The following is a 27,040-nucleotide window of genomic DNA, read 5'->3' as shown; positions in this document are numbered from 1 at the left end:
TGCGAATACCTAGTAAGCTACACCACAGGGTATTAAGTTTGAAACTTAGAAATTCATCCATCCAACAAGCAAAACCCTAATGCATTATAAAGCATCCTTTTAATTAGGTGGACAATTAATGGCATGAGTTTTACTCGTGAGTTTGACTATTTACTATGAGTTTTTATTAGTTTTCACTTCCCCTGTCAAACATTGAACAGACCTTTTAATTATATTTTAAATATGAAAGTGGCCAATGAGTTTCCTAAATGGAATGCGTACGTACATCACAATCTCATTCGGAGGGTAATGGAAGGTGACCCCGGAGCACTCGATGCCTCTCAAACGAAATTGGATTACAAATAATCAGTTCTCCTGGTTATGCAAAGTGTTGCAGCTGTTTGCCCTGGGTGGGGAGCCAGGCCACTCTGACTAGATTGAGAGGAGCGTCCTCATGTGGATCGATGCACCTCTGGGATGGAACGGCCATCAGTTGGCGGTTTAACTGAATCTTATCATTGAATAGGAAAAATACAGCATTAGATGTCTTTTTTTGTGTTTTTTTTACTTCAACATGTCCGGTAACCATTCATTGTGCCATAAATACACAAATCAAGTCGTTATCTGTGTGTGTAAAGTCAGCACCTAAAATGTTGTCTGGAATTAGGCACACTGTATGATCCTGGAAGTTGGAAGCCCCACAGTACAACGTCTGGTCTGAATGCAAACGTCGGTGATGTGAACTCGCTTTGTTTACTTTCCACAAGGAAGAGAGGGAAGGTAATTCTAGCATGAAGCCAGCCGGTCACGGGCTTGTAGCCCTATCCTGCATTTCTCTTCCATTTTATTCACTGTGTGATGCAATCAATACCCTGCCAACCGGCTGTAAAGAATGTTTAGCTGTGTGTGGAGGCTGTGCCGGGCTGTGTCGAGGGGCGCAGTAAGAAACGGGAACCACCGGAACGTTCCACAGCCTTTACAATACCAACGTTTGAGAGCTCCAGGTTTGACAACCAACTTTTCCACCAGTGAATCCTTTACCTTTAGTCTTGTGTAGTGTGCCCACCTATCTCTTCAGTACAAACAGGGGACCACGCATTGCTATGTTATTCGCTTCTAGGTCCGTGACGAGCGTTTCCCATGTGAGGTACGAGGCAAAGCCGCTCAACAAATACAAATGACATCTCGCGGAGACTACGAGGTTGATTTAACAATAACGTTTATATGTAGTCATGAATGTCCAACAGCCATAAAGTTTGACAAGCCTTGAGTAGCTATTTGACAAGGTATTCCATAAGAGAGAGAGAGTGAGAGAAGTGTTTCATCAATCCATCACGTCAAAGAGCCTTCCGCGGAACTTTCATGCTCTCTGTCATTGACTCTGTGCTGATAGGATTTGTAATGAGGTAATCAGGCCTGTTAAACGACAACAGCGGGCATGACTGATCCAAGGGCTGTTCCCTGAACGTTTGTTTTTGTGGAAATTGACTTTTTCGGGAATAAGGGCGTGACCAGATTTGATGGGCTGACGAGTGAGGAGCCAATGGCGGAGTGAGGTGTGGGACAGGGCAGTCCCTTGACGTGAGGGAGCACAATGTCAGCGTCAATGCCGTTTGTAGTCCCTAGAACCTGGAGCAGCCCCCGTGGGGCCCTGGGGAGGGGTGTCAAGTGGCACAGGAGGGACTGGATTTTGGAGCTGGCTTCAGGGACAGAGGGTAGTGAGAGATGACTTATTGTAAATGCAGCGAAGGTGACCAAAGAGTGTCGGCTTGTCAGACTTCTCGTCCGAACATGCTGTGATCAGATCGCATCGTCTACTCCGCCTCCAAATATTCCCGTCATAAGTGAATATCAAAGTTTTGATTATTAAGAGTTGACAGCCATCATAACATGAAGTTTTCCACGCATTGATTTTACATATTCAAAATCCTTTGGTTCCCTTGCGTCCAGCCTCCTTATCCTAGACGGCTCACCCTTCTGCCCCTTGGAATGTTTTAAGAGCGTCTTCAGGTTTCCTTCTATTCAATCATTATTTTTCTGATCTTTCTCTTCAGTGTGAACGTTCCCTCCAAACCCTTTTCCCTCTGGCCCCCGAGGTACAGGCATGCACGCCTGCTGTGAATGCAAATATTAATTAAGCGATGAAGGCAAGTGGTGTGAACAGAATAAGCCCTCATGCTCTGTGTTTGATGTCTGTCTCTCTCTCCCTCTTTCCCCTGCCCTCTACTTCCACCTCCTGAGACTGAGAGAAAAAGGGAGTGCCAGAGTGAGAGAGAGAGTGAGAGAGAGTGAGAGAGAGTGAGAGAGAGTGAGAGAGAGTGAGAGAGAGTGAGAGAGAGTGAGAGAGAGTGAGAGAGAGTGAGAGAGAGTGAGAGAGAGAGCGAGTGAGAGAGCGAGAGAGAGAGCGAGAGAGAGAGAGAGAGCGAGTGAGAGAGAGAGAGAGAGAGAGAGAGAGAGAGTGAGAGAGAGAGGGAGGGCGAGAGAGAGCGAGTGAGAGAGAGAGTGAGAGAGAGAGGGAGGGCGAGAGAGAGCGAGTGAGAGAGAGAGTGAGAGAGAGAGGGAGGGTGAGAGGGAGGGTGAGAGGGGAGGTGAGGGAGGGTGAGGGAGAGAGTGTGTGGGGAGAGAGGTGTGTTTGAAAGAGAGGAGCATGTGTCTCCACACTGCTCTCATGCGAGGCCTCAACGCGCTCTGATTAGCTTTTTGACTGGCTGCGGTGACTGGCTGACGGCTACCAGCAGCTCCGTGATGAAATCGCACCCAGACTTTCTCTTGGCCAGCGCTCCTATCGATTCGTTATAGATAGAACGCCATCTTGCTGGCGGCTGACACAACTCTTGGAAAACAGAACAACATTTCAGTCTGTCAAGGTCAGTTGAGTGAGTTCCAAACATCCCCGTCACCGTGCTTACCTCCATTCAACCAGGCTGGGATTCTTATTTAATGCCTGCTTAGCCTTCACATGAACTGTGTCTATGTCTTAAGCTCAGGTGATTATCATTTTGTAGTGTAGTGCTATGTTCTGTGTATTCTGTTTTTCTACCAGTAAAATCCTCAGAGTCCTCCTCCTTCATGCCGAAGGACCGGCAGGAGACACAAGTATTCCTCTGAGGTGGGATTGTAATGCGCATGGATCAGTGGACGATAGATCATGGTCTTGTCTCGTTTTATCTCTAAGAGTCGCGTTGCAAATGATCCGTGAACAACATTAGACACCTGCTCAGGGCAGGAGCAATCTTTTCGAACAATGTCCCTGTCCATGAATTGTGCATGGAGTCAGCTCTAATGAACGCCTTCTCATTCAATGCTTCATTGTCTTATTCAATGCTTTGTTCTTATGTTATCTTAATAAAGTACGCGACATTCATATAAAATGGCCAGACAACATGGTGAACACACTCTTTGGATGTTTCTGCTGGACATGGAAGGGGGTATTGGATGGCTTGATGTCCTTAAGCAATCCAGTGCTTTGTTTACATTTAGTTTTAAAGGGTATCGGCTTATTGAAGTTGTTAAATATTGATTAAGACAGTCTGGTGTAATCATAAATAGAAATGGGTAAATGCTCTCCACTGTACAGAAGTATGAAGCGCTTCTCGCCCTGAAAGAATGATTTATTTAGACATTTTCGAAAGCCTACATTGGGAGAGGAACATGGAGGACAGGAAATGATTTGTTACAATAGGATACAGATATCATCAAAGTTTAATAAATGGCCCAAGTGGGGCTTTGATAATTATGACTCAGCTTTTCCTCCCAGTGGGTTTGTAGTTAATTGACAGGCGGGGTAGTCTCCGCTCCCTTTCATTTTGAAAATGGTATCTTAGCACCATCACGGCGGAATGAGCAGTGCACCATCTTCAGTACTTATTGCCAATATGCCAGCAAGTATCATTCATTTTTTTTATTGGGGCTAATGTTCATACATTTATTATTTTGAGTGATTCACACAACTTGATTGCATATTTGTTAGATATGAAACAAGGAAGAAAAATGTGTGCTATCGTGAAGTTAATATCCATATGTTGTTAAATTCTATATAGTTGGGTTTGAGTTTGTTAGATTGAACATAAAGAAAGGGGCTGTGTTGAGAGAATATCTTCATTGCCAAAAGATCAAAGGTCAAACAATTCTCTCGTTGCAAGGCCTACTTTTGCTAAACAATTTTTGTTGCATGTGCAAAATTAATGCACTGCATTATTATTTTGTACAGTGGCCAAAAAGTTCCCTTTTTTATTTGGCCTATTTAGCCCTGAAGTACTCTTCTTTTGTCTTTGCTAAATATTATTCCTGTTTCTTCTAGATCAAATTGGTCAGCTCCTCATGGCATCATGTTCAATATCATCAGCCTCTCTGTGGATTACAGGCTGTCAGTCTCTTCTGATAAATATCTCCCTCCCTGTAGAGGACAGGGAGTTAGATCGTTGGCCAAAGGAGAAGTGGAGGTCACGCAGGAGAACAGAGCTTATTAGCAAGGAGGAGAGGCTTTCCATGGCTTTCCAACCCTATGACAGAATGTGTAAACCCTCCTTTCCACCTAATGAGTCGAATCATCACGAGTCAATGTGATAGAGGTATTCTGTGGAAACACACATTTTATTAGTTGCTGCAAATGGTCGAGTCAACAGGATGTTATGGTTGGTTGTCTAATTCTTAAGAACATCATAATATAATCTTAATATAACATAATTTATATTATGTTTAAAAGACCCTCTATCCAGGGCTTTGTAATAATTGTTTTTCTGTTGTGGGGTAAATCACTGAAAAGGCAAGCCTCAAGTCACCAACCTTACTTTTTCCAAGTACTTTACGATCCAAAAATCTGTTACCTCAGCTTCCCCCCCCTCCCTGTTCTCCAAAAGCCGTAGTAATGAATTAGCTTGGGGTTTGACGGTTACCATTCTAGATCTTGGCAAAAAAATGTTAGGTGTCATAACCACTAAATGATTTGATCTATCTATGTCATTAAGTTGAGTCTGGAACAGAAATGTGCAGAGGTTCTGCAGCCTGAGATGGATTTTAGAGCCTTGAGGTATGAAACGGCCCACCCCTCAAAGACAGACAGGGTCATGATCTTCGTTGTGGCGTGTGTGCTCAACTGACACACACCTCGCTGTTACTCTTCTCTTTTTTTTTTGTTTCTTTTTTTTACCTCGCTTTCTCATTAATTAACTTGAAACATGAAACTTAAAATGGTATCAATTTGGTCACTCTTCATACCTAGACGTTTACAAATGTTAGGATAATCTCTCTCCCTCTTCCTCTAGCTCTGGGAGCTGTCATCGGGCGAGTTGCTCCTGTCTGTCCTGTTTGATGTGGGCATCATGTCAGTCACCTTTGACCCCTGCGAGTACTGCCTCTTCTCTGGCGGCAGTGACGGCAACATATTTCAAGTGTCCCTGCGCAGCCAGGTAAGTCTTGTGTGTTCTGTCTGCAAACCTTAGCCTGGACATTTATCCCTGAACCTCGACTGATGAATGGCCCTGTAATGCTGATGTTTAAAGATGACTGTTCACTTCTTTTCAAAATATTACTTTGTCATCTTTTACAGGTAGTGTTCTATTACGTCCTATAATTGTTGTTGTAACAAGTAGTTTATTCTGTATACATCGGGTTGACAGTTACAATTTATTGCTGAAGGCTTTTTAAACAAGGCCTGTTAACATATCTCTAAAATTCACCTGACACTTCATTTCATGTCTCATTAAGGTTTACTCTGAAAGCACACATAATGTAGCAGCTGGAACAATGTATTATACATGATTGTAGAGTGCTTTTTTGTACTTGTTCACATGTTTACCTGCTTGTGTTTTGCTAACTGTGGGTAGTTGTAAGGACCAAGGGAAAATAACATAAGCAGCTGTCCTGCCAGGCTGGAAGATCACTCATCAAGCCTTACCTTTTGATATATGTGGCATACCTGCATGACAGTTGGCTCTAGGGATTTTTGTATTCATGTGTCATTCTTTTACATCCATAACGCTTGACGTCAAAACCAGCAGTGCATATTAATAAAGTCCTTAAGAACAAAATCTGAAAAATTTAAGAAACCGCAAACAAACATTAAGCTAACTTATTGCCTTATACAATAAAATCTGTGTTTAGTTTTTTCACATAAAAGCACAAAGAAAATCCCCTTGAGGTCAAAACGGTTGAGAAATGTGCATCAAGAAGGTAAAATAATCCATCAGCTGTCAGTTGCCCCTAAATTTAATGTTAACCCTACTTCTTCTTTTATGTGAAGTCCTAAGATAACTTGGAAAATTCCTAGTAATTTTTGTGTCTTGTCTTAAAGTATAACATTTATTTCACAAGAGGAACGGAAAGCTCCTTAATGTCCTTCTTTAAGAGCTGACATAGTTAGTTTACAAAGTTTGTTGGCAAACACTTAAAATATTTAGGGGATAAGTGAAAATGGTAGAGTCAGGATACACTTAATTAAACCAAACTGCGAGGAAAGTCGAGTGATAAACTTTACCCGCGTACTGTAATCCCCCCCATCATTCTTGATGCTGCCATTTTGTTTGTGTCTACTGAGCACAGTTTCTTCAGACGCTGGAGAGGGGAATGGCCAATAACTGTTTGTTACTCTGTGAAATCATTTTGTCGTCGTCACTATGGTCTAGTGACTAGTCTATTGCTTTGACAAGCACTTTATAAGCACTGCAGTGAGAGGATTCCTCCTCAAGCATTTGGCAGGAAAGTTGTGGAGGCAAATGAAAGTGAAATGATTTAGCATGTTTTATTGTGTTATTGATGTAAATCAGCAGGGGTCATCATGAGCGTTCATTGCTCACACCCACCTCCAATTAATGAAATGTAATAAAATCATTAGGCTCGTCAATGTTTGCCACATCATCGAGGTTGCCTGAACACGGTTCAAAGGGTTCCAGCTACCTTCTCTCTTTTGTCCAGTAAACTTAAGTATTTCAGGTAACACTGCGAAAACAGTAGTTTGAAAAAAACAAACATGTTCATTAGTTTCCATTACAGAACAACTCAAACCTCTTTTAAAACGTCCTTTCGCTCACCCTGGCCCCCTGCAGCAGCATCAAAACTGTGAACCAAAATGAGTCACCAGGCATGACTGGTCCCCTCCCCATGGCACCCACATCACGATGGAGGCATCATGCCTTCCTCTTCTCCTGATAAGGCTTAGAAACTGCTGAATGACTCTGGAACTCCATTTGAATGTCATGGATCCATGATCCATCGCATTACATTTCCTCTATTACACTTCCATCATCTCGGCATCACATTAGTTTGTCATGCCCCCACCCGCCCGTCTTTTCCCCTTCATACCACAACTGGTGGCACTGGGGTGGCATGCTCGTTGAACATCTTTACAGCTGGTTTTCCCCCTCCTAAAGGGGTTAGAGTGTAGTGTAGAGTCAAATTGTCACTGTCTAGCAGGGTCTGACTAATTAGTTCTCTCACTTGCCACGTTGGGCCTGTAGGTCTAAAGTCGACTTTCCCACTAATGTGAAGACGCCCTGGGTTCTAGGTAGCAGGGGAAGGAAAAACCAGGACAGATTTATTACATTGAATGCTATACTTGACGTGATGAAAAGTGAAAGTGCTGCAAAAAATACTGTTTAAAATGAGTGCTTGTGCAGTAAGAAAATGTCACTTGCTAAGATTTCTTAAAATATTGTGTAATTTACTTAAAATCAAGTCACGAGATAAGCCAACTCGAAACAAGTCCAGCTAGGTTTATAGATGATCACCCTCAGATGTCGAGTTTTTGCTGTGTGTGCTTTCCTACTAATGTGACAACGGCCGTAATGTAGCAGGGGTTTTCACGAAGCAGGAAAAGAAACAGGACAGATTTTTTTGTTTGTTAAATTGAATGCTTTAGCTTGACATGAAAAGGAAACAGGCCTTTGGGCCATAACAGTAAAAGTCACCAGACAGTGTAAAACTCTGCAGGGGTTAGAGGGGTCTGTGAAGGGTCCGACTCAATCTCTCGTTGTTGTTTTACCACTGGTCTTTATTCAGGCATTTTATCTTTACCTTGTCAGCTTTGACTGGAATGGAATGGGTTGGACATCCTGAAGAATTGCTGAAAAGTCATAGATGAAACATTCGATGAAAGATTGAACGCAAATCATCTAATGGATTCATATTGAAGTTGTCTGGCTCGCAGCAATTATTGATACGGAACTGACCAGTTCAAGACTTGCTCAAGTGCTGCTCAATTGACTTTGACTTTTAACAGCCGTCTGCTTGAACTTAATTATTTAGGTAAGCTATCCTCCTGAGGATCAATTTGATAGTAATTAAGGTAATTGGAGAGAAGCCTGCTCTTAGAGCCTCAGGTGTGAGTTGAAAGTACAATTGATTATTTTAATAAAGAAGAAAACGTGTTTGCAATTAAAAGGTAGGAATTCAGTTAAATACTCTGTATTCTGCAGCACACCTTGGCTACCTTGGCTAGGATTAAAGATATCGTCAGTGTGGTTAAATTTCAGCTTTTTATTTAGGCCTTACTTTTTAAGCTCAAACGCTCCATCCTCCCCCTGGCCGCCCCGAGCTCTCATGGTATAATGATCTATCTCATTATGCTGCGCTCTCTGTCATTCACTCTAAAGGGATTCCAGTTAATCTGAAAGTCATTCTTTCCGTTTTTGTGATTGAGAATGGATATCATGTTGTTTTCCTTCCGGAAAGATTTGCATTTTGATGAAATAGTTTCTCACTTCCCTTTCCTTTTTTCGTTTGTTGGTTTAATCCCATAAGCTCATGAGCTGTGATAAAGATGTTGGCTCTTTTTCTCGCTCAAACGACTTGTCTTCGGGACTTGTTGAGAGTCGTGAGTTGACAGGAGTACTCTAAGATTGCTTTGGGTCATCAGGCCTTAAAGCTAGCACTTGCCTTTGAGAATATGTGGAAATTGTGGATTCCTGTGATGGTCTAAAATGTTGTTGCCCTGTGGACAGAGAGGATACCTAGCTGACTACAGAGTTCATAGTTGGAGCTCTCCTTGTAGTTATGACAAGAACCATTTAGCCAGTACTTTCTCCTGATCTCAAACATCTATTAACCCTGACACATAGACACAATCTACTCTTATTAATAGCAAGCTTACATGAGAACATACTAACTAGTATCCAATGACTAGTTCTCTTGATTAGTGAATAATGTAAGCACACAGGAAATCAAAATTTCTTCCACAGCTGGTATATAGAGTTCTCCAATGCAGCAAGATCTGCCACTCTCAGCACTCTTGACAAGTTCATAGAAGAATGTCTTGTTTCCTAGACCACATAAGTTATATTTTGATGTTGTTTGAACCCTGCATAAACCCTGTTAGTAAGCTTAAGTTTCTGTATCAATACAAAAATGTTTTTTTTCTCGTCACGTTGTAGCTTATATATTATGTTGAGCATTATGTCATCTTTCTGCCAGCCCTGCACGAAGGCTTTCGGAAAATACTGTTGGTTTTTCCAGCAGGACTTTTCCTGCTCCCGTAATTGTGCTGTTTACCCAAATGGAGAGCATTTTTCATTTCCTAGACAGCCTAAAGTGCCCATGGTTTGTTGTTAAATAAAGCGGATTTCATACCCCGGCCATAGCCATTTGATACCCTGGGCAGAACTGACGATGTGATGAGTGTTTCAATGCATGGCAGGCTTTAACTCCACCAGTTGGGTAGATGAAGGCTGCATCTGAACGGGTGCTCTGTTGGTCTGTATTTTTGTTGTTGTAAAACATTTCATCTTTCCAATACCTTTTTATATATATGTATGTATATGCATGTATATGTGTGTGTGTATGTATGTATGTATGTATATATATATATATATATATATATATATATATATATATATATATATATATATATATACTGCTAAAAATCTAGTGCACAAATCTGTAACATCTATTACTCCATTACTAACGATACTAAGTATTTAACCAATATGGAGTAATAGATGTTATAGATTTGTGCACTAGATTTTGTAGCAGTTTAAAAGGCTTGCATATTTATATATAAATATATTACATTCCTTCTGAGTGGATTAGAGTAATTACTGTTTTTCACCCCCTTTTAATGTTTAACATAATCTACTGTTGGTGGTAATCTACTGGAATTAGAGAGGATGATTGCCCCATCTTAAAAGTAATATGGTCATTTCTGCAGATGTATTCCAGTCAAGTCCAAGCATGTACACAAACAGACAGAATAAATGAATAAGTGGGGCTCTGGCCAGAAGTCGTTCCCTTTTAAGTCCACTTGTCATGTTTAATTGAGTGCCATGAAAGCTAGCAGAGTAGACGTGATGTAATGATTTGAGTCGGTCATAGTCAAATCCAGTGGTGCCCAGTCCTCCCCCCACTACCCAATGCCTATCTGACGCAACCTATTCCTTCATTAATGCAATTAAGTCAATCGATCAAACCATTTAGCAGCCAAATGGGGGGCCAAAAATGTAGCAACTCAATGGCAGGAGAGGGAGGTAAATGTCTACCTGAGATGCAAGCAAATTCTATTTGGCTAAAAAGAAAAGAACAATTTACTCTCCAACTTTTGTATTTTGGTCGAAACTGTGATGTGTGTGTGTGTGTGTGTATATCAATTTTCGTTTCCCTCTGATCTTCAGGGCCTGACTCGGGATAAGACCTTCCAGTCCGACAACGAGGGAAACCAAGTTTTCAAAGGACACAGGTGTGTGTCTCTCCAAGGGGCCAAGGACAGGCTATGCAGAGACTGGGCTGCAGAGGGGGGAGGACATAGCGTTTTGGTGCTTTACCTGCTGGGTGGCTGTTTCGATGGCGGTCGGATACCCTTACGGTATCCTTGCAGAATACATTTTGTATGGAGCACCAGGTGCAGCTAGCTACTCAAGCGTCCTAATCTCTCATCCCGTCTGGTACCTGGGTCTGTCACGTGTGAACTGAGTCCATGCTGATGGCTGGGGAATTACATTGGGGCGACTGCAGAACTTTACTTGGTGAATGTCAAGAAGCTTGGAGCTGCGGAGTTGAGTGAAGGTGCCTTGTGTTGTGGCTTGACTCATTCGGTAGCTGTATATGCCTGGTTTTTGTTCTCATACCTGGAAGGCAAGCACATGGTAATTAGGTTGCTAGTAATGTGCAAACAGAAATACACGAGGTATGAGATGGAATTCTGCAAAATAACTGAAAAGTTATAGATTTTGTTTTACAGTAATGGCTTTTTTGCTTTTTTTTTGGGGGGGGGGGGGGAGTAGATTCAGTGATGGATTTTATTCATGAATAGTGAAGGGCCTGGTCATCTTTGAGAATATCCGCAATATGGATTCAGGAAATCAGAACGAGTGATGTCATTTTGGACGTCTCAAACTCAAGACATTTGAATTCTTTGTTCCCGCTTTTTCTTTTCTTTTTTTAGTAAGCCGATCAGCGATTTCAAATCACTGTGATATAAGTCTATTTAAGATAGTCAATTCAAAGAATCAACATTCCCTCAAATGATGAGTTTCTTCCTTCTTCATCAGGAGCCTCGTGACGTGCCTGTCAGTGTCGATGGATGGCACTGTTCTCCTGTCAGGATCTCATGACGAGACAGTGAGACTCTGGGACATCCAGAGCAAGCAGAATATCCGCAGCATCACTCACAAAGGTGAGTTTTCCTCCTGTCTGCTTACCTCTGTCTGTCCCCCCCCCCCCCCACACCACACACAGACACACACACTCAATTTAGTTGACATTAGCATCCATTTCATTAGCAGATGAAGGCAATGTCAAAATAACCATGCCAACATTCAGTGTCATGATTATAAGGTCACTGTATTGAGTTAGCGGAAGGCCCAAATGACTGATCCTAGAAATTAGTGCCAAATTACCGCAACAGGAAATTGGTGCCAGAATTACCGAGACACATAAGGAGGTTGCAGCGATGTTCGACAGAAAATGTGCAGTAAGTACACCTAATTAAACATTTCATCACGGCGTCCCCTTTGCCAGACTTCACGGAGCTGTGAAACTGTAAAAAAAAAGTTTGACATCGCTGTCAAAACTATAGTTTGGATTCTAATTAATCCAGATCAAAGGTTGCATGGTCCAGTTAGAAAAGTCAACCAGGCAGCAGATTAGACAAAATGTGGGCCTGTTGGTGGCAGTCTCTGTCCCATCAGTCAGCCACACAGGATGCAGGACATCTCAGAGGCTCTTAAATCTCCCCTAACCCTCCTCACAGTCCCTCCCTTGTCTTATGTGAGCCGCCAGGGGGATTTCAGGCTGTAGTTAAGATGTCCAAAAGGTCTCAATCTCTCCTCGCCCCAAGAGCCCCACTCATTCTCTGCAGCTCTGTACGATAGCAGTGTCTGTTAAGGCCCCTCCCTCCCAAGACCTGCCTGATCAAGGAGGCAATTAAAAAACCTTCTCGCTGGCCCCTTCGCTCCGCACATTTCCATCCCTCTGTGCTAAGCTCCGTGGCGCAACCAACACAAATCGGGGAGCAGCGGCGGAAAATTAGCTTGGAAAATGAAGTTGGTGCTCGCTGTTCACAGAACAACACGTTGATTTGATATGAGGGTTTTTTGTTATGTAAGGGTGACTTGCCAGCCGATACAGGTAAGCAGGGAAATACGTTGTCGTCTTGGGGGAACACATTGGTACACCATTACTGGGGCTAGCCCTTTCTTTACAGTCAGCTAGCTTATAAGGAAAGTGCATTAGAGTGTCATTGACTGCTTCACCGGATTCACTCCGAAGGAATGGGCAAAATTGGAAGCCCTTTCTGTGTGATAATAGTTAATCTGCTAGCGACAGATAATGACTTACTTTCCAGGTGGTTGACCCTCTTCATAAACATTGGAGAATGCAAGCTTGAGGCCAAGGGGGGATCTCCATGTTGAACTTGGCCAGAGTTTTCTTGTCTTTCTCATAAATAAAATAGGAACTTTATCTCTCTTTCTCAAGCACCTTAATCACAAACCCACAGGTTATCGTAACCGGCATTCTAAGCTTCCGTGCCCGGGAACAAACTGAAGTCTAGCGTCTGTTGCTGATGGGTCCAGGGTAAAGTAACGACCAAGTATTTAGACTTCAAACAACCCCTCCCCCCTCCCTCCCTCTGCTGTCTGTGTTGCTCCTCCTACGTGGATGAAACTGCCAGCTTCGCTAATCCTCAGTGGCTCTGAGGCATTACCGTGTTGTAGATCCGCTTCCTTCTGAGCGCCTGGCGCTGATCAGAGAGGTTGAAGAACGCGCGTGAGACGGCGAAGGGGATGACGACAAGTTGCATCGACACACTTGAGTAAAAGGCACAGTTTGTGGAATCTTTGTTGAAACGCTAACTGCGTAATCACCTGTTAATTAAGTCAGAAAGGTCAACCCGGTACATTCATTTCCCTCATCTGCCCAGTGTACTAGTCTAGACTGCAAAACCAGGACACGTATCCATTAGTGAGGATGGTGACATGGGGTATGCTTTTTCCGCCAAGGATTCTTGGACTCCCTAAGAACCGTGCAATTCCATAGGCCTACACCACTATTTCGCCATTCCCCTCTTCACCACGGGCAGCCTTGGCACCTGCTGAAGCACTTTCTTGCTTAGGCCTTTTTACACATTGATTAAAGAGTCATCGAAACTGACACTTCTGAGTGGGCCGAGGGGGAACGTCCAGGACAAGAGCCTGGTGTCAGTCACTGTCTAGCTGATGCCTACCTGCTGCCATTCACAGTGAGCTCCAACTCAAGACCCTACTCTAGGCATCACAACCTTTTGCAGGGAAAAATAATTGACGTTTATTTTCTCTGACACCCAAGCCAACATAGGGCCCGGTCTGAGAGTACTTTAACCTGAGGTTCACGCAAATATTCCCTGATGATGATGATGGTGGTGGTTCCTAGCCCTGGTCTCTGTCCAGGGACATCTTGATCCATGTCTTAGTAGCTGCATTGTGTTGGCATGATATGTCGTATCCCTCCCCTACCTTGGTCTCTGCATTTGTGACCCTCCTTGGCAGCTGCCAGGATTTATGAGTGTGTAGGAGCGGCACAGAACCATTAGTGTAATTCCAGGAGTGGGCGCCAAGTCCATGGGATCGATATCTGTAATTGAGTGGGAGTTAATTAGCCAGGCCTTATTACCACAACAAGAAATAAATATACTGTCTCCCTGTTACACCATCACAAACTGCTATTTAAACTGCCCCCAGTTCTTAAAATGGCTTCATACCTTATACCCACTGTTTTTTTTCATTACCCTTTTTTTGGGGTTGCAAAGTAAAACAATTGAAAAACATGCCCGGAGGCAAAATAATGATATATCTCTGTTCAACTCTGCTGAAAATCCACAGTGACTCCACTGATAGACAGTGGGTCTAACTCCAACTGCAGTCGGGCAGAAAGAATCAAGTCCTTTGGGCCCAGGCAAATATAATACCAATGGACAGGGACAAAGAAAGCATAGCAGATCTGCTCCCTGTTTACTGAGGTTTATCGCAGTGCTTATTAGGCACAACATTGCCCCAGTCCGCCCTCCATCCCTCTCCTGCATTATTCATGATGGTTTTTGTTAGACGTTGGGGATTATATTTATGTGCTAATAAATGAACTGCAACCTGTTGGTTTTACTGGCCCATTCCCATATTAATGGGGGTGTTTCTGTTCACAGCTTGCTTTCCTCACTTCTGCACCCTGCCATATAATGGTTTAGCACCCTCCCTCCCTCCGTCATTCGTTTCTAGGACCCGGTTTCCCTCCTTGTTTGACATTTCTCCTCTGTGTTTCCAACCCTTTCTGTTCTCTCTCACACACGCTCTCCCTCCCTTTCTTTATCTCGGTTTCACTCCTCGAGATGCTCCACTTGAGATTTCCCAGGATACAAATGCATTATTCAATTCCCTCTTTGACTGGAAGACAAACAGAAATTGGGACGTATTGCTGGGATTTTATTCCAAACATCAGAATTTTAAAGGTTGTTTAAAAACGATCTGACTTGTTTTCATGGTTGTACAACCAAGACTTTGATAGCTCATTTAAATTTGAGGTTTCACCTATCCAGTTCCCTGTTGTAATTCGACATTCATTGTCTAGTTGTACATTAATCCTTGTAAGTTAAGTTGACTGTAGGGCTTTATGTTTCAATCACACTGTATAATGGAGGTGTTTTAGTCACCCCGCAGTGCTCATACAGGATTTTATAGAGCAAATTATACGTTTAAAATAGGATAAAGAGTATAGAGAAGAATAAGGGTATAGCTAGCTAGCTCTGACAAAGATCAAGTCATTCTGGAATTCTTATAAAGTCACTTTCTTATAAAGGACAGACCCTCACACACCCTTCTTTCTCGACTGTTCAGTCTCAATTTCAGTCAAAACATGAATTATTGCTGAGGAAAGTCTTCTATCGTAGATAGCCGGTCAAGCCGTGATGCTGATTAAACAATGTCCACCTCGCCCAGCGTCCTTTACTTTGGCCACGGTTACCATATTAATTCCGCTCTATCGTTCATTTTTCCAATACTATGCAAACGAGGATTTTGTCTTCAATGACACATGTCGATATCAGTGACAAAACACTCTTTCAATCATTTAAAGAGGCTCATTCTTATGTATCCCCAGTAGTTTGTCAATCGGCGAATCAGCAACTAGGCTGTAGAATTGACACCCAAGGTTAGCCAATGGAATTTAATCCCAGGTACCAAGACCGGGCGTCTCTGACTAAAAGTAATAGTCAAAGACGAGGAATGTGGCTGACTTTAACAAACACGTACGACTGAACAGCTAAGAGCCTCTGCTTTCCGAGCAGAAATGCCAGACAGAGTGGTCGAATGCACCCCTCCTAAGCACAACACGCCATTGAGGAGGGATTTAGTATGCCAAGCGATTTAACGGTTAAAGGTTGTGCTCTGTGCTCACAACTGGGTAGCAATAAATCAACACCCACAATTTTTTTTTCTCCCCCTCCCCTCTCTCCCAGTTATAACCTCCCTTGGCGTGAAATGACTCTGGCAGCAATATCGGTGCACTGATGAGGAGTTACAGCCACCCAGCCTTCCTTTGTCAATTTAGCAGCTGATGTAAAGATTTTAAGTGGGAGCGAAAGATGAATGCATGGACAAAATGGTGACTTTTTCACCTTTCCTTTTCCGGTGTCCACTGTGCGAAAAAGCTGAGCCAACGAGAAGGTTGCCAGAAACTGTCTCCAACTTGGAAAGAATTTTTTGCATTTAATGATTGACATTGAAGTTCCGTTAGACAAAGTTGGTCAGGTGTAGACATGTTAGACTGAAATCGAGAACACCTTCTCAGCACTTAGGACTCGTGGACCATCATTTATTTTTTCGTGAAACACTAGCAAAAAAAACGAGGGTATTGGACAATGTTTGTGGTTCTGCGCTAAGCTCGCTCCAGAGGTTGACACCCATTTGCAGTGCCAACTCTTGCAGTGCCCTGGGGGCTTTCTCAAACCTAGGCTCCATAATGTCGACTAAACGAACAAAGCTCGCAATCTCGCCGCCTCGTGTTTGTCCTACAAGCCTGGCTCTGTACAACCCAATTGATTGGAACCCCTCTCAATCACAACCCCACAAACAAATCCCTCCCTCGCTCCTTTCGGCCTTCCTTCTCCACACTTCCTTCTCCCTCTTTTTCTCTGCCTCTCAACCGTTTCTTCTCAAGCGGGGGAACAATGGGTTCTAGATTAGACGTCTGGAACGGCTTTGATGCGTAGCCTGTGCACAACCCCCCCCCCCCCACCCTCCACTGGTTAGCTTGAGTCTAGCTTGAAGACATGGCGTATGCTGCACAAGGAAAAAAAAAAAACCATAGCTATAAGGCTGTGCCAGCGTCTGACTCACTGGTGTCTCCTGCAGCATTTGTTGATGGAGACCACAGAGAGAGAGGACCCGAACAGTGTCTGAAGTGTAGGATGCAGCACACCCACCTTTTAAACCCTTCTTGGGGGCATGAACCTTCACAAATGTAGATATTCCACCCCTGTCTTTATCATCTCCCACCCCTCCTGTTTCCTGTTATCGCCTCCCTGCCATTTATTGACTCATCATGGTTGCCTACAATTTTGAAGAATGTTGATATTGGAAGACTCTTTTGGGGGGGGGGGGTTGAAAAACAAAAAGAACACTGTAGTATTAAAAGGAAACAAATCAATACTTTCCCTTGAGTAAATGCACTGTGCTGGATCAATGCAAGAAAATATCTGTCTGGCCTGCCTCGATGACTGCAGTGTGATTTGTAGAGTGCTGAGAAGCTGCTGCAAAGCTTCTTGATCGAAGGCTCAAAGCCTGGCGAGGTGAAGTTCCATCACTGGATACATGTCGAGGAAAGACCCTAATCCACTGTCTGTCTCTGTCCGGGTCACCTTATCAGCAAACCCTGTGATGGGGACCTGTCTGATTTACAGTCCCCTGGGGTCACAGCTGTCCATCGGCGTGCCGTCCGATTCCTTGGACAAACCCAGAGGACAGTTAGTGTAATGTAACGTCCTGAACTGCGTCAAAGGCTATAACCGCTGAGCTTGGATCTATCCCTAATAGCTAATGTAACAACGTGTTCAATTAGCAGACACTCTCATATTTAGATTTGCTGTTAAGTGCTCCAACCACTGAGCTATTCCTTCCCTTGTGTATCCCAGATGTACTGAAGCCACATTGACTGCTGTATATGGTTGCTTTGTGGTTTTTGGTTATGTATGAAAGTTGACTCAATTCAGTTTTCTATACTTGCACATCACTGGATGTGATCAAAAGATCTGCTTCGCTTAGAAAGCCTAGTCATTAACTTTTTTTGATGTTTAACTTCAACTGCCAAAGCTCAGAAACCTTTTTGAATCCATTGATTTTTTTTGTCAGGTACTGTTTTTCTTTCCATTTTGCATTTAATAATTAATTTGAAAGTTTGGCCCTCTATCAAAATTATACATCTGTTTTCCTGAAATGTCTCTTAGATTTTTTGCCCAGACCTTGCTGAATCCCTCATAAATGAATGCCAATGGATTGTGTGAAAAATGGGTGCTCGGTGTATATTTTGTAAGATGAAGCCTTTTGCTCAATGACTGGACATTACTTCACAAAAGGAATACATTGGTCAAATTATTTGAAATTACTGTCTTTTAATGAGCCCAGATGATTCACTTTTTAGCCACACATTGAAATTGCTATGTCAGATCCTCCATCAGATTCGAGCTCCTTCTGTTGGTCTCGGGTGAAATAGAAACCAGCACTCTGTTCACGATGATGGCTTAATGTCTCTTGCCTAGAGAGACAATAAAATAAACGTCAGATTGGCAATACCTTCGCAAGGATGTTTCTCTCCCGGTGGACAGATGGGCAATTCCGGTGATTTGATGCCCGCTTGTGCAGGACTGACACTAATGGCCAAATAAAAGACTAGGCGTCAGGTTCAAGAGTTGAATGAGCACTAAAGCTCGCGTGTAAGCATTGGCATCCTAAAAACAACATTCAAGGGCAATCACTTTTAACTTGAGTTATTTTGGAGAAGTTTCTCCATTGCCCGTGGCTTTGGTGAGGTAGCCTGTAGGTAAGCGGTTAGCGGAAGGGAGAGATTGCTTCTGTAGTACCTCAAGTCGTTCGTTCACCTTTTTCTTCTTTGATCTGTGGCTTCCTTTGGGCAGGCACAGCATTCCAGCGTGGCAGGGGGGCCTGACATTTAGCTTTCTTCTCTTGAACCTCATGTCAGTTTTCACATCACGGGCCAAGATGAAGTCCACTTGTCGTATGTGTAAAGAGGTGACTTCAAAAGCTCATTGCTCAAAATGCTTTTACAGAAGAAAACCAAGTAGATGCGCATTATATATATATTTTCAGTCACTAAAGTCAGTGAAAGTTGAAGGGCCAGTCAGCTACTTCCCTAACCTGCCCATCCAGAGGAAGTAAAAGACCTGACTTGACCAATCGGAATTTGGCAGATGATAATGCATGCAGTGAGGAAATCCTATACTAAATTGTCATGAGGCACATAAAATGTGTCTTCCCACTTAGATGATTACCGCTGTTGTGTTGTCTCTGTCTCTCTTTTCTCTTGCGATTTTTCTCTCTTCCTCTCTTCCTCAAGGTCTTTCCCTCCCTCTCTTGCGCTCTGTCTCTCCTTCTCTCTCTAGTGCTCTCCAGCTCTCTTTAGCTCACGCTCATCCCTGACCGTCTCTCTGGATCTCCGTCTTCCTCTCTGTCTCCCACTCTTGACGCACGCCAACTTCCCTGATTTTCCTCCCCCTTCTCAGGTCCAGTCACCAACGCCTGCATCATGCCAGCTCCGGCCAACATGTTCCTGCCGGACAGCCGGCCGGGCGTGCCCCTGCTGCGGTTCAGCCGCCACCTCAACCCCGCCGATCAGGGCGGGGCGGGCGAGACCGGGGGCGTGTTCCTCCGTCTGGGAGCCCGCACACAGGTCAGTCAACCCCCCATAGCAGGGGTCTTCAAACCTGGTCCTAGGGGCTCACAGCCCCTTGTATGTTCTAGATGTTTCCTTGTGCCAACACACCTGATTCAAATGAAGGGGTCCGTTGTGTAGCTTTGCGGAAGCCTGATAACAATCTCTTCATTTGAATCAGGCGTTTTGCAGCAGGGAAACATCTAAAACAGTCAGGACAGTTGGGCATTCAGGATCAGGGTTGAAGACCACTGTTGAGTCCATGAACTGCAGCTGCAAATTTCCTCCCCTTTCACAAAACCCCTTCAAGTAAAAGTGTCTGACAGGTGATTAGCATGTGCTTTGACCTTGGCGTTGTCTGGTGGGAGCGTAGCAGCCCTGGTTTTTTGATGTGTAATACCGGGTGGCTCGTGTTCAGAGGGTCGGCCTCTGTCCTGTCTGCTGCAGCTGTGCTCAGCAGTTCTGCTCATCCTCCAATCACGTTCACACCACCCACGAGGTTCTGCTTTTCCTCCAATCACGTTCAGACCACCCGCGAAGGAGGGTTTGGGTTTCGTTCCGAAAGCTTTGAATAACGTGAGACCCCTTATCTGTATTCCTGTCCCATTTCCTTAGATATAAAGTGTAATGTCAGAGGAATAGAAAAATAATACAAACGTATTTCTTATTTAAGTCATATGACAGAAGACTAGATTTCTGGTAAGAGGGCTAGCTCATCACTAATTAGTCAATAACTAGCCTAGCTTAGCCTAGCCAGCAGGCCATTTGCATTTTTTCCCTCACAATGATCCTTGAAATGGATCCCTGGCCTAAGTGGATTAAACTCCCGCATGTGGAGGAAGCATATGTATTTGCTTACCGTATGGAGAAATCCCCTCCACCCTAACCCCAATACACCGGTAACCTCCCGCAGTCTAAGTGAATGGCTGCAACATTGTGACGAGCCATCTGTGTGTGTCCCGTCAGTAATCCTTGCACTGTCAAAATCAATTACACCCGGCTAAATGAAATGGTCATGCACGGGTCTCTGTTCAACCTACCACCTGCTCAGTCAGGGGAATTCACCTTTCATGAACCGCTTCACCTGGCCAATATTTTCTTGCAGCTATCGCACTCTCCTGCCTTCTCTCTCTCTCTCTCTCTTTTCCACACAGTTGTACCCTCGCTCCTAAATCTCTCTTTCTCTCTCACCTCCGGCTCTCGTTCTCGGGCTCACCATTTCTCTCGTTATTTCGCTCCCTCGCTTTTTCAGAGGCTATCTTTCTCTACCATTCCTTCTCCCATCATTTCTCTCTGCCTTCCTTCTCTTTTCTCTCTCTCTCGTTCTCTCTGTCGGAGGTCTCTTATTTCCATAATGGCTAATCTCGGAGCTGCTGGGAATATTACTGTTGCTGTGGAGGAATGAGCTTCACCCTCCCATGTTCTGAAAGCCAGAGAAACGTAGAACATGATTAGAAAACGTTTATCACAACTACAACGAATCCCTAAAAATAAAAAGAATATAGTAACAGGAGCCAGAGGTGTGTTGCACATTCACACCGTCACTGGTGGCAAGGTGCGCAAAGTAAATCATACTGCAAACAAACGCTAGTTATTGTTTTCTCTAGGGAAACATCAACTACTGGTACCCTAGGGAAACATCGCAACTACTGGTACCCTACGTCAAGTCTGGCACTGATTTTTTGTTGCGTTTATGTGCAGGTCTGCTAACAAAGATATCCCCTGCAAATACCCAAGTAAAGTTTAACCGCAGGGTTTCAACGCTGGAACTTTCAGCTACGGACTGGAAGTTTTGAAAACGTGCGACCGGTTGCCATAATAATCTCAAATAAAGACGTCAGCCATCTTCTCTTCTCTTGGGGGCTTCCCTCAGATGATTCCACCCAGGGTGGTCGGGCCCCAGAGAATGCCCATGATGGAGGTGACCACGTGGAGTGAAGGGTCAGGGGGAGGCAAGGGAGCTGGAGAGAGCCGGGTTTAGATAGGGCAGAGACGGGTGTTCCCCAGGGAGCTTCCAGAGGAGACGAGGCGATGGCTCTTCATGGCCCCTTTGATAGTGTATCTCACTGGTCGGCTAATTAGATATTTCCTTTAGGGTGGGGGGCAAAGATTCAGAGACTAATTAGTGGAATGGGTAGATAAAGGTAATGCTTATAGATATGGTCCTTAAGGACGTGTGTGTGTCTGTGTGCGCACACAGTCAGTTTTTTTATATCACGCGTTTGAACTTGTCCTTTTACGTGTGTACAGTGCTTCAATGTAAACCATATGAAAGAGTATGTCTGTGCACAGGACAGTTGGCTACGCTAACTTGTCTAGTTAGTTACTAACGTGAACTCCTCTCAGGAGTAACTGCATCGTTCAGTTGTTTCTACCAGCTATATAGATGGACTTCTATTTAAGAGACAGTGACTTCAACTGCCTTAAGTACCATCACAGTGTTTGTAAACTATGCTAAAAGGGATACTTTTACACAGTGTTTAAGTTTGAGTCCCTAACTGGTTGACTGCAAGCGCCCTAACAAGCCGAAAGTTCGCCTTCGTTTCGAGTCAACTTTGGTGATTCGACCGCCATTCACCACCCACAAGGAAGAGGACTCTACGGCCAATCAATAACGCTGAGAAGAGGAGGCGAAGGGGCAGGGATTAGACAGCCTCGCTCCACACCACATCATTACGCGTCCGCCAACTCGTAGGCGTGTGTAGCTTGGCTTCCCCCCCCCCCACCCCTCCTCAAATCCCCCTCTCTCTCTTTAGCACCGTCCAGCCGCTCGGCCCACCCATGTGGTATCGACGGCGGTCTAATGAACCCCCGACTCCCACACACTTGGGCGTCGTCAGCGGGGGGAACTGCCCAGGGATCCTTGCGCGTTCGCCGGCCCAGGCGCGGTGGTTATAAATCAGCCTCAGAAACCGGGAGGCTCCCCTCCCACTTCCTCCTCCTTTTATTGGACAGGCCCCCTTAATTGCGGATCGACCTTGTTGTTGTTGTTGTCTGGTGTTGTCATTGTCGGCTCTTTTATTGGCATTGTCAGAGGCACATTACGGCCGTCACGCCTGCGGCAAAGTCGTCTTAGCCGCTCGTCGGTCTGGTGGGCTTGAGGGAGGGACTCGTAAGTCAGCCATCAGCGCCAGTGACCTCCGTGTGGGAGCGATTCCTCGAGGCACATTGGACTCGCCTTTACGTGTGTGTTTGAAAGGTCTTAATTTGCTGTTGCATGTCGGCCCGTTGGGAAGAAATTAATTTAAATCAAGTATTCAATAGCGATTGTTTTTAAGAGTCGAACCGTGTAGACTGAACGTGCCTTCTTGCATTTATCTCAATCTCATTCTTCGTCTCTGTTTGTCTTTTCGTCTCTTTCATTCTGTCTCTCTCTTTCAGTCCCTTTTTTTTCCGGTATCTCTCTGTCTCTCTCTGTCTCTCTCTATCACACACACTGATGTATTTCACACATTGACACGGCTTTTCTTTACCGACTGTCGAGGGAGAGAGTATTGAATAAACCCATCGTTTTCCCCTCCTGCTCCTCTCCTCTCAGGCCCAGGCAGAGACCTACTTGGAGAAGGCAGACAAGCTTCACTCCCTCATGTGCTCAGTAACAGACAAGGTGAGTGACGCGCCCAGCGTTGCCCCGGACGACGCGCACACTCTGATGTGGAAACACTCTCCAGCAGTCTCCAAGCACACAGCAGGAAAAGACCTGTCAGATGTGAACTATTCTCCCACCCCTGGGTAGATTGGGTTTGCAAAAGTCGGGGGGGGGGGGGGGGTAGGGGAATGAGCTAAAAGCACAACCTGTTCCTTCCCCAATCACATACCGTGACGGTGATTTTAGGAAGGGGGAGGGTGGCAAATAAGACATTTCAATATTTTACGGACCAATATACCCCCTTTCCTCTGGTGAAATCCACACAGATAACTGTCTGTATACTTCCTGAAGTAACTTTTTGAACCTTCAGTCACCCGTTACCTCTTTTTTAAATCATACTGTAGCCACTTCTGTTGGCGTTTCCTGGTTCCACAGACTGGGTAGAGGTTAGTTACCCCCCTGGCAAAGTTCAAAGCTGATGACTTGCAAAAGTGTCATTTAGGTCTCGTCTTATTTCTTGATGCAGGTTATATTAAACGAGCGTGACACATTTTTGATCCCAATGTCTTGAAGCGGTCACAGGATTCGTCAGCTACTGTAACCAGACGAGGTCACCAGAGGCATCTTATCCCTGCCCCTGGGAAGCTACTGATGACTCCACTGCTTGGCCTTTCAGTCACCAAGTGGCCCCCTTAAGTGGATTAGTCTCACTTGGCCCCAATATAAATAAATATAAGATGTGGCGGGCTCCCTGGTGCACGTTGTGTGCACACACACACACGCCTTAAAAGCCCCCCAAGCGAGTCCACAGCACTGAATAACGTAGCAAAGGAATAAATCAAACACCCAACTGGCAGTGTGCGCGCTCTCTCCCTCCTTCTCTCCGCATCTCTCTCTCCCTTTCCCCCGCTCTCTAATCTGGAAGGAAATGTGCTCTGCTGTCATCCAGCAACTGCCTGCGTGGTAAAATCAGACACAATGGGAAATGTCAATATTTGCTTGCTGAGATTAGCGAGGGGTTTTCAAATGGGATTTAAAAGTCCTCACCAAGCGCCCCTTGCCACCCCCCCCCCCCCTGCCCCCAATCACCACTGATAGTGTGCTTTCATTTGCGAGGGTTTTAGTCCATACACAGTCGTGCCCCCCCCCCCACACACACACGCGCACACAAGCATACACACACTGTGTTCATTTCCTCCCAGTTGACGCTGGGAATGCATGAATACAAATATAGGAAAGCTTTCATTCTGCGATCATTCATGTGTGTGTTGAGAAGAGCCGTCTATGAACCAGGACCCACATGTCTCCCCTGTCGATTGAGCCGGCGCATGATTCAAAAAGATCCCTTTCTCCCCCCCCCCCCCATCTCTGTGGTTCCCTCCCCCTTCCTCGCTCACTCTCAGAGTGTATTTGGTGACGGAGAGACGGCGAAGGTGCGCGTGTCGGAGCTGGAGGAGGAGGTGAGGACGCTGAAGAAGGTCAACAAGGACCTGTACGACTTCTCCACGCAGTTCCTGACCAAGACCAGCTAGACCCACACCTCCCTCCGCCAAGGCCCACCGCCTCTGACCCCGCGCCCCCAGATCAGGGCACCTGGGACACCCGGGGGGATGGAAGCCCGCCCTGTAGGAGAGGAGAGGGGAATAAATAGGTTACGTATTTGTTTTGGAAAGGGAAAAACGTATTGTCGACGGGCGTGTCTTTTCAAGAGGGAGACAAATTGTTATTTCTTGATGCGTATCTTGTTCATAAAAAATGTGGACTCAGTGAACACACTGAACCTTGTTTTTGTTTTTTTACCACCCATGTTCATCCCGAACCACTCAACCACCACCTACGATGCAATCTTTGCTCGCGAGTGAGTAGAAGAGATGCCCCACATCGACAGCCCTTCAACAGTTTGATTCTCTCCCCTGTTACCACTCCCTCCATCATGGACCCCAAATCCCATCGCCCCAGAATCATTCACTGAAGCAGATCTTGTGATTGCCCTTTGACCCTTGTGTCCTTTTTATATTAAACCCACCAGGTCCCTTGGTTCCTTTCCCAGAAGGCTTCATTCCAGTCTGCTGTGTTCTCCCCCTGTTGTGACCCTTCCCCCAATGCCAAATCATTCAACCAGCTCATAGATTAGATGGATTTGTGCGACAAGGACCTGTTGTGCCCCCAGGTGTGTTAAGCTTGCCAACAGAGCTCATTTCATTTACCTAATAGGTGTGACTGACAGGGTTGGTAGAGATAGACACACAAACACACACAAGATTAATAGTTTTTTCAAACAAAAATAATCTGTATGGTCTAAATCGGTACAATCTAACTACCCTTTGATGGCCATACAGAGAAGAGATGAGGGTAGTTTGCTTCCTCCATCTTTTACTTAATGTTAGGCAGTGTTTGTTTTTTACCCTCAGTGTTATAATTTGCCTTCCAGAATTTCTTCACAGCAGCATTTTAGGGGAGACAATCTTGTTTCCGAAACGGCAAAGAAACAGGAAAGCGTTTGACTCTGAAGTTCATCTCTTTCAACAAATCGCCGCTCATCGCCGCGTCGTCCCACTTTCAAACACTGCCAGAGTACGTAGGCACAGCCCTTGATGCGATCGCCTCCGTCGGCCTTAGATTGAGATCGCGAGCGTGCGCGCCTCCTCAGTGGAGTGAAGCCGCCGTCTGAGCGAGATGGAGGACCCTGGATGAGATGAGGCTTTTCTTCTGCCCTCTGCCCTCTTGTGTGGAGGAGAGTGCTGGCTTACTCTCAGCCAGGACTTGACCCCAATTAGAGCGCTGTCCGGGGTTGGGGGGTTGGGGGCGTCGTCAGGCCACCTAGATTTGAACTTCTGAAGGCCGCGATCACAGATTGATCAGAGTTGAGTGGTTGGAAGATTGAACGTGATGGGTTTCTGTTTGGCGACTTGGGAGAGAAAGATTACCGCTTGCCTTTGCTCCACTGTTTAGTACTTTTCATCTGCGATTTGTGTTTGTCCTCATGACTGTGCTAACCCTTTTTGTAGTTTTTGGAAATGTGGAAAAAATAAATATAAAAAACATAAGTAAAGGTTTGTGTTTGATGAATGTAGCATGTGCTATGAAAGAGAAGCCGCGGTGAGTGGTCGTTCTGAAAGTACTTTCTTTGTCCAAAAGAAAGACACAGATTGGTGACCTTGAGAGATAACGAGCTCTCTCAGTGAAGCATGAGCTCTAAAGCCAGCAGGGTGGAAAAGTGCTCGTTTGACCGCAGATTGTAAGACCTCAAGATTAGACGGCAGATTCTCAACGTCCTAATTTCAAGACCATCGGCATTTATCCACTGGTCTAGGAAGCTTCTTACACGTTGTCGATGATTGAATGCGATCAAGCCAATATGACTGAAATCAATCAAAGTTCAAGACTAATCCATTGACTGAATCGTTTGACCTAAGCTGTCGCATGTACCGTGGGTGCTCAATCCTCATTCACCTCTTTATGCGTTAACGCCGCTTTAGGGGGTGCTACAACTACCAGGAGAAGGGGAGGGACGTGCGAGATGCATAGAGATAAGCTGTTGGCCCACTGGGAAAGAAGTCTTGGTTTGATCAGAACGTTGTGACACTCCCTTATGAATCAAAGATGGGCCGCGGAGATGAAATGGGGCTGATTGCTGTGACCTCCCAGCTGGGCTCTACAGCGATAATCATGGCTTTGCGGGGAACGGCTCTGAAATGTGACGATCCGACGCTCGGATTTGCTCTCCTTTGTTGGGATTTGGACGTGCCTCACTTCTAAAAGAGACTCAAATCTGTTTGTTATCCACTGAAGAAAGACTGTCGGATCAGTCAACAGTCATCCAATTGTCTACAATGCAATTGCAGCATGCGCCACAATCAAGTGCTATTCATCTTTTTCATAATTCCCCCCCACCCTGTAGATATCTTAATATACTTACATGTCTCAGTGAGTACATCGTTTCCCACTGGGGCATTCCCTGTAACTTCTCAAGGCCAATTAAGCTAAACTTGCAGTTGTATTAAGTTACATGAGACAACCGGGAGTAGAAGCAGGCCTCTTCATTAGTATTGAACTAAACCTGCCACCAGGTTGCCCATGGGACTAGCCTTTTAATCAGGCTGGAGTAAGTAGCTTACATCCTCGACATCTTGCACC

General features: G+C 44.9%; 1 protein-coding gene across 2 annotated transcripts in view; it reads left to right on the top strand.

The window, feature by feature from the left end:
* The window catches only part of wdr18 (WD repeat domain 18), a 30,444-nt gene extending 4,489 nt beyond the window's left edge, over positions 1-25,955 (top strand). The window contains exons 5-11 of one of the 2 annotated variants that reach the window (XR_014731458.1): positions 5,244-5,387; positions 10,578-10,642; positions 11,454-11,578; positions 19,166-19,332; positions 22,853-22,921; positions 24,307-25,073; positions 25,335-25,955. Coding sequence is in view for 1 of the 2 variants with exons in the window: in XM_084675785.1 (XP_084531911.1) it covers positions 5,244-5,387; positions 10,578-10,642; positions 11,454-11,578; positions 19,166-19,332; positions 22,853-22,921; positions 24,307-24,435 (699 nt within the window). In the remaining variant the exon portion in view is untranslated. Of the gene's footprint in view, positions 1-5,243; positions 5,388-10,577; positions 10,643-11,453; positions 11,579-19,165; positions 19,333-22,852; positions 22,922-24,306 lie in introns of both variants that reach the window. The other variant, XM_084675785.1, reaches the window with a different exon arrangement.
* Positions 25,956-27,040: the final 1,085 nt, after the last annotated feature.

The sequence above is a fragment of the Hypomesus nipponensis genome, chromosome 16 (genome assembly GCF_054491055.1).
Source record: "Hypomesus nipponensis isolate SF chromosome 16, ASM5449105v1, whole genome shotgun sequence".
Lineage (NCBI taxonomy): Eukaryota > Metazoa > Chordata > Actinopteri > Osmeriformes > Osmeridae > Hypomesus > Hypomesus nipponensis.
The sequence above is the reverse complement of the archived record's forward strand: the minus strand, read 5'-3'. Positions and strand labels throughout refer to the sequence as shown.